The sequence below is a fragment of the Microcebus murinus genome, chromosome 2 (genome assembly GCF_040939455.1).
Source record: "Microcebus murinus isolate Inina chromosome 2, M.murinus_Inina_mat1.0, whole genome shotgun sequence".
NCBI classification, from domain to species: Eukaryota; Metazoa; Chordata; class Mammalia; order Primates; family Cheirogaleidae; genus Microcebus; species Microcebus murinus.
Window position 1 is genome coordinate 40,309,157 of NC_134105.1, and position 7,806 is coordinate 40,316,962.

At 38.9% G+C, this 7,806-nt stretch overlaps 1 protein-coding gene across 1 annotated transcript in view; it reads left to right on the forward strand.

Annotated features, from left to right (window-relative positions):
* The window catches only part of ZYG11A (zyg-11 family member A, cell cycle regulator), a 56,048-nt gene that overhangs the window by 42,956 nt on the left and 5,286 nt on the right, over positions 1 to 7,806 (forward strand). Inside the window, exons 12-13 of the mRNA XM_012776264.3 lie at positions 2,873 to 2,934; positions 3,738 to 3,835. Of these exons, the coding sequence (XP_012631718.1) occupies positions 2,873 to 2,934; positions 3,738 to 3,835 (160 nt within the window). The remainder of the gene's footprint in view (positions 1 to 2,872; positions 2,935 to 3,737; positions 3,836 to 7,806) is intronic.

Consider the following 7,806-nt stretch of genomic DNA (forward strand, 5'->3'; position numbering starts at 1 on the left):
GTCCGTCCACCTTGTCCTCCCAGAGTGCTAGGATTATAGGCGTGAGCCACTGCGCCTTGCCCAGTTTTTTCATTGTTACTCTTTAAGATCTTTGTCCTCAGTATTCAGAAATCACAATGATGTCCCTTGATGTGGGTTTATTTTCATGTGTTGTATTGGGTACTTATCACGCAGGAAGCTTGTTTCTCAGTTTGGGGAAACTTTAAATTGTTTTCATCAACTCCCTAATCCCCTTTTATTTTTTCTCTTGTTCTGGGATGTTGGCCATCCCAGGCTCATTTTTTCATACCTATCTCCCTATTTGTCCTTGTTCATCTTCTTTAACTTCTACTCTTGAATTTTGCATTTCTCTTATTATGTTTCTAGGAACTCCTTTTTGTTAATAGTTCTCTGAGTGATTTTTTTAAAAAAAAATACGATATTCTATTCGTCTTTCATGGTTGCTGTATCTCTTTCCTCTTCAGAGGTATTAATGATAGTTAATTAATTTAATTTGTAAAAATTTTTCTCTCTTGAAATTCTGTTTCCTATAGGTTGCTTTTTTTCCCCCTATTTGTTTTCTTCCTTTGTATTAGAGATTTTCTTAAAGTGTATGGTGATCCTCAGCTGTCCATTAATATCAAGAGTGGGACTGTTTGAAAACTGCAAATGGTTAGAACTTGTCAACTGCTAGCTTCACTATAGAGTGATCTGGATTAGGTGTTCCTTGATGTCAGTGTCTCTTTAGATCTTTTGTTCTAAACTGGTTGGAACTTACCTGAAGAAGAATCTTCTATTCTCTTGCATAAAACTATAAGCCTGGTTGCCAGCACTCTAAAAGCTCAGTAAAGGAAGAGAGTTTGGGCAAGGGAAGTCTCAAATTTTATTATTTAGATTTTCACTTTATATCCTTCTCTGGGTCGTTTTGCTGTTTGTGATATGAGACAGACAGTTGCTGTGAGTGTCATCAAAGCAGTGGACAAGAAGGCTGCTGGAGCTGACAAGGTCACCAAATCTGCCCAGAAAGCTCAGGCTAAATGAATATTATCCCTAATACCTGCCACCCCACTCTTAATCAGTGGTGGAAGAACCATCTCAGAATTTTTTGCTTCAATTGGCCATTTAAGTTTAATAGTAAAAGACTGGTTGTTAATAACAATGCATCCTAAAACCTTCAGAAAGAAAGGAGAATGTTTTGTGGGGGAAAAAAACAGATTTTCACTTTTTAATCCTCTATTTTTAGCATGGTGCTCCTACTCTTAATAGTTCATGGGTTTGCCTAGTCTTTTTTTTTTTTTTTTTTTTTGAGACAGAGTCTCTATTGCCTGGGGTAGAGTGCCATGGCGTGGGCCTAGCTCACAGCAACCTCAAACTCCTGGACTCAAGCAATCCTTCTGCCTTAGCCTCCCGAGTAGCTGGGACTACAGGCATGTGCCACCATGCCTGGCTAATTTTTTCTATATATTTTTACTTGGCCAATTAACTTGTTTCTATTTTTAGTAGAGAAGGGGTCTCACTCTTGCTCAGGCTGGTTTCGAACTCCTGAGCTTGAGCGATCCTCTCGCCTCGGCCTCCCAGAATGCTAGAATTATAGGTGTGAGCCACCGTGTGGGCTGCCTAGTCCATTTTTTTTTTTTTTTTTTTTTTTTGAGACAGAGTCTTGCTTTGTTGCCCAGGCTAGAGTGAGTGCTGTGGCATCAGCCTAGCTCACAGCAACCTCAAACTCCTGGGCTCAAGCGATCCTGCTGCCTCAGCCTCCCAAGTGGCCGGGACTACAGGGATGTCCTACCATGCCCAGCTCATTTTTTTGCTATATATATTATTTGGTCAATTAATTTCTTTCTATTTTATAGTAGAGACGGGTCTTGCTCTTGCTCAAGGCTGGTTTCGAACTCCTGACCTTGAGCATTCCGCCCGCCTCAGCCTCCCAGAGTGGTAGGATTACAGGCGTGAGCCACCGCGCCCGGCCCTACCTAGTCCATTTTTATTAGAGGTGGAAGAGGAGATCTGGAAGTCTTAATCCCTTGGTTCTTTTCACAAATCCTGTTTTCAACATCATCTGTAATTTCACTTGGAGAAGTACAGTTGTGTGCGAATATTTTAAGTCTCATAGGTATTCTGTTTAAATTGTTTTTTTAACCTTTCCCAGTGCTATATCAAATGAGTTGCCATTTCTCCATCTGTTTTCTCTTGTGTTGCCTTTTATTTCAAGCCTTTTTTTTTTTTTTTTTTTTTGAGACATAGTCTCACTCTGTTGCCCAGACTAGAGTGAGTGCTTATGGCCTAGCTCATAGCAACCTCTAACTCCTGAGCTCAAGTTATCCTACTGCCTCAGCCTCCCGAGTAGCTGGGACTACAGGCATGCGCCACCATGCCCAGCTAATTTTTTCTATATATTTTTAGTTGGCCAATTAATTTCTTTCTATTTATGACATGGGGTCTCGCTCTTGCTCAGACTGGTTTCGAACTCCTGACCTTGAGCGATCAGCCCATCTCAGCCTCCCAGAGTCCTAGGATTCCAGGCATGAGACAGGGCGTCCAGCCTCAAGCCACTTTTACTATTAATGGGATTTAAGGAAAAAGTAGAGGTAAATGCATGTGCAGCCCACTATCTTTAAACAAATGCTCCTTTTTATTTTTTCCCACATGACTTGCTTCATATATTATACATATGTAATGATTATCTGATTGATATTTTGTCAAGTAGGTATGTCTGAATTTGTTTATTCTTATTTTGAAGACTTTTGTTTTAAAATATATGTATTATAGTAATTACAAATAACATGAAATCGTTTATTATAACCTGTAAAATGATGGAATACAATATTAGAATCCTGGTTCCTCTTTGTCTTTCTCTCTCTCTCTCTCTTTTTTTTTTTTTTTTTTGGTATAGCATGCAACTATCCAGAATTGGCCAAGTTCAAGTTGTAAAATGACAGCATTGGTGACCTACAGGTAAGTTCATGATGATCATGTGCATATTTCTTAAAGCTTGTCCTCAGTATACTCAGTGATAAAGTATTAGAGCCAGTTAGCCTTCTGTTCAAATCCTATTTTTATGTGATACTGGGAAAATCATTACTAGAAAATCTGTGAGGCTTAGTTTTCCTCATCTGTAAAATGAGGCTGACAGTGTATATAAGATTAAAGATGAAATGAGATGTTGAATATATAGTGTCTAATACAGAATGCAGTTTGTTAAATGGTAACTCCCTTCATATACTTAGTAATAATACATATGCATCAGTGAGATCTACTAAGTCAGTTACCATTTCTCCATATGCTTTGTTCCGTTGTGTTTGCCTTTTTTTTTTTTTTTTTTTTGAGACAGAGTCTTGCTTTGTTGCCCAGGCTAGAGTGAGTGCCGTGGCATCAGCCTAGCTCACAGCAACTTCAAACTTCTGGGCTCAAGCGATCCTTCTGCCTCGGCCTCCCAAATAGCTGGGACTACAGGCATGGACCACCATGCCAGGCTAATTTTTTATTTTTATATATATATATTAGTTGGCCAATTAATTTCTATTTATAGTAGAGACGGGGTCTAGCTCTTGCTCTGGCTGGTTTTGAACTCCTGACCTCGAGCTATCTGCCTGCCTCGGCCTCCCAGAGTGCTAGGATTACAGGCGTGAGCCACTGCACCCAGCCTTGCCTTTTATTTTAAACCATTTCCCCACACCCCCTGGAGAAATGTTGAAAATTATGATTATATCCCTAAACATTGGCCAGAGTTCTAAAATAACATCTTTGTGCTTTCTTAGATCTTTCAAGGCATTTTTCCCGCTCCTTGGCAACTTCTCTCAACCAGAGGTTCAGCTCTGGGCACTATGGGCTATGTATCATGTCTGCAGTAAAAACCGTATGTATTCAAACATAATTGTTTTCTAGCTCTTTTTCTGTGTAAGAAACACATTCAAGATGGATTTTCAAAAAATCATTCACCTGTGTTTTCTGAATTTAGGTGTTTTTTAAAAGAAGCTGGAAAGTTGATTAGTTAAAAACTACTACAGAGTTGGTAATATATTTGGGGTGGATAGCAAGCAGTATGGACAGTGCAAGTGTGTTCCCATTCCTGTTCCTTACAGGCAAGCACTCTTCATAATTTGATAGGTATCCTTCCAATACTTTTCTATATCCATGCTGTATTTAGTGTATGCTTGCTGTCTATCTCTCTATATATATCTGTCTGTGCATGTTGTCCTACAGCTTGCTTTTTTCATTCAACAGTTTTATCACTAACACTCTTTCTATGGTAATACATATACTGCCTCTTTATAATGGTCTGTGGGATACAGGAGACCAACAATTGGGTTATTTCCCAGCCAGATTAAATGTTTTTGCACTTGAGAATTTTTGTTTATATCCTTTGTTCAGGATTATTTTAAACACTTTGCTTTTATTATAAAAGAGATATAGGCTATGATTTTATATTAGAAAACCCAAAAGAAAACTTACAGAATTAAAAGTTTAGCATAGTGACTAGTTATGAAGTAAATGTATAAAAACCAATAGTTTTCTAATACCAGCAAAAACTCACAAAATAAGGGAAAAGATATCATTTACTTTATCAACAAAAACATAAAATTTCTAAAAATGGCTTTAACAAAGGAATGAGACCTATATGCAGAAAACTGTGAAATAATTTAAAACCTGAAATAATTATGAAACATACCGTATTCCAAGATGGAAAAACTTATTAAGATAAGATACAGATGTCAATTGTATAATACAATTCAAGTGAATGGGTAAGAGATGGGGGATCTGAAACTTATTCCAAAATTTATCTGGCAGAGTAAATAGGCAAGAACTAACAAAGAAAAATCATTTTTAGGAGCGTGCCCTAACAGTTCTCTTAACATTATAAAAATATGCTATGAGTGGTATTGACATATGAATAGATAGGGAGATTAGTGGATCAGAATGGCCTTGAAACTGACTCCAGTATATTCATGTATAACAGGAGTAGCCATAACAACAGTTAGAATTTAGTTGAGTACTTTGTGCCAGGCAGTGTTGTAAGCTCTCTATGCACAACTCATTTAGTCTTCACAACTAATAGTGTCATTATTATCATCATCCATCATAGATAAGACAACTGAGGCACAGAGAAGTTAAGTAACTTGCCCAAGTTTAAAACAGCTTGTAGCTGCCAGAGCCAAGGTTCTAACCTAATGATCTGACTCCAGAAGCAGCACCATTAATAATTAATGACTACTAAGTATTTCTTCACCCTATGGATGTAATAATTTATTTAACCCATCTTTTTTGGACGATGGACATTGTTTCTAGTCTTATTACAAACACTACTTCAATAAATAATAATATATGTAAATAGAAAAAGCAAGATGCACATATGCAATAGTGTTGTAATTTAGGGGACAGATACTGGATCCAGACTACCTGTGCTGTATTCCCAGTTTCGGCCATTTACTAACTGGAGCAAAGTACTCAGCTCCTCTGTGCCTCAGTTTTCATCTCTAAAATGGGAATAATAATACCTAGTTCATATGGTGGTTATGAGAATTGAGTTAATATTTGTTAAAGCATTTAGAACAGTGGTTGGCTCATACTAGCATTTGTTAAATAACTGTACTCCATCTTGCAAATGTGAGTTAATCAGCAGAATCCTTGGAATTGCTGAGTCAAAGGGTGTTTGGTTGGTTGGTTGGTTTTGTTTTTTAATAAGTAGAGAATCTATTTGTGCCAAATTTGAGGACTGCAACCCACGAAACATAGATTCAAGTTGTTTTGAATATATGTTCCTGCAAAGGGTTTTTAAAAACATTTGTAATTTTGATAGGTATTGCTAAATTGCCCTCCAAAAAGTCGATTACCAATTTGCATTCCCATTAGCAATGTATGAAATCTTGCCAGTTTCCCTACCTTTTGCCAAAAACAAGGTTTTGTTTTGTTTTGTTTTGTTTTTTTTTTTTTGAAGACAGAGTTTTGCTCTGTTGCCTGGGCTAGAGTGGCATGGCGTCAGCCTAGCTCACAGCAACCTCAAACTCCTGGGCTCAAGCGATCCTTCTGTCTCAGCCTCCCAAGTAGCTGGGACTTACAGGCATGAGCCACCGTGCCCGGCTAATTTTTTCTATATATATTAGTTGGCCAATTAGTTTCTTTCTATTTATAGTAGAGACGGGGTCTCGCTCTTGCTCAGGCTGGTTTCGAACTCCTGACCTTGAGCAATCCGCCCGCCTCGGCCTCCCAGAGAGCTAGGATTACAGGCGTGAGCCACCGCGCCCGGCCGGTAACACTGTTTTGAGTACTTCTTGAAGGGCTGGTCTTGTCTTGGTGAATTCCCTCAGTCTTTGCCTCTCTGAGAATGTCTTGATTTCTCCTTCATATACAAAACTTAGTTTTGCAGGGAATACAATTCTAGGCTGGGCATTGTTCTGTTTCAGAAGAGTGAGAATGGAGCCCTAGTCTCTCCTTGCTTGTAAAGTCTCAGTAGAGAAGTCTGGTGTTATTTGAATTGGCTTTCCCTTGTATATTACTTGCTTCTTTCATCTTACAGCTCTTAGAAGGGCCTCTTTAGTTGATATTTTGGTCAGTCTGATGACTGCATGTTGTGACGTCTTCCTGTTTGCATTGAATCTCCCAGGGGTCCTCTGAGCTTCTTGAACTTGTATCTGGAGATTTTTAGCAAGGCCTGGGAAATTTTCCTCTATTATATCTTCAAATAGCTTGTCCAACCCTTGAGTGTTGTCTTCTTCCCCTTCTGGCAACCCTATGACCCTCACATTAGGTTTCTTCACATAATTCCACATCTCTTGTATGTAGGCTTTGCTCTTTTCTCTTGTTTCTCTGCTCTATCTCTGTGACTGATTTATTTAATTGGAAGGTGTTATCTTCAATCTCTGAGATTCTTCTGTTTGATCTACCCTGTTCTTGAGGCTTTCCACTGAATTTTGTAGTTCCCCGAATTGATTCTTCATTTCCAGGAGTTTGGTTAAACTTTTCTTCATTGTATCGATTTCTTTAGTGAACTTTTATTCCACGTCCTGGAGGCTTTTTGTGATTTCTTTGTGTTGATTATTGAGTTGTTGTTGCAGGTAGTTGAATTTTCTTATGATCCACATTCAGAATTCCTCTTCTGTCATTTTGGTTGCCTGATTTTGGTTGGTGTCCCTTTCTAAGGGGCTGGTGCTCCTCTCTGGGGGTGTGGTTTCCATTTGGTTCTTCATATTTCCAGAGTTCCTTTGCTGATTTCTTCCCATGTCAATCAGTTGTTGCTTCTTTCCTTTGTTCTTGTTTGGATATTCATATGCCTTGTTTAGTTTCTGAGCCAGTAGGTGGTATCTGTGGGTGAGATTTGACCACTCCCCTTGCTGCTGGTCTCCAGGCTGCTCTGGAGGTCTCTGCTTCCAGTTCTCCTCTGCAACCTCCTCCCGTGGTCTCAGGTACCCCTCCTTCCGACCCTCATCTGATGTGTGCTTGTCTTCTTGTTTCTTTTTTCTAATTTCTGCTAGAATCTGTCTTTTCTTTAGAGACACTCTGTCTGGTGATGTTTCTCGTCTACCATCTTGATTCGGATCCCCAGGCCTTGTTTTTCTGTGAGAATCCATTTTAGAGTGGATTGATGCATCCCTTAAGCACAGTTTTATATTTGTTTCTGTGAAATGCTCCTATTGGTTTTCCTACGCTTGAGCTAATTTTTATATTAATTTCTCAACAACATTCAGGTAGTGTAAATTCAAACCCCGTTACCCACTTGGGACCATAGCTATGAATTCTCAGGGATGACTTCTTTTCTACTCTTGTGTACCCCTACAACCCAAGCTGAGACAGGGTGCTTCATTGTCTTATCCCTTCTCTTGTGTAGCCCTC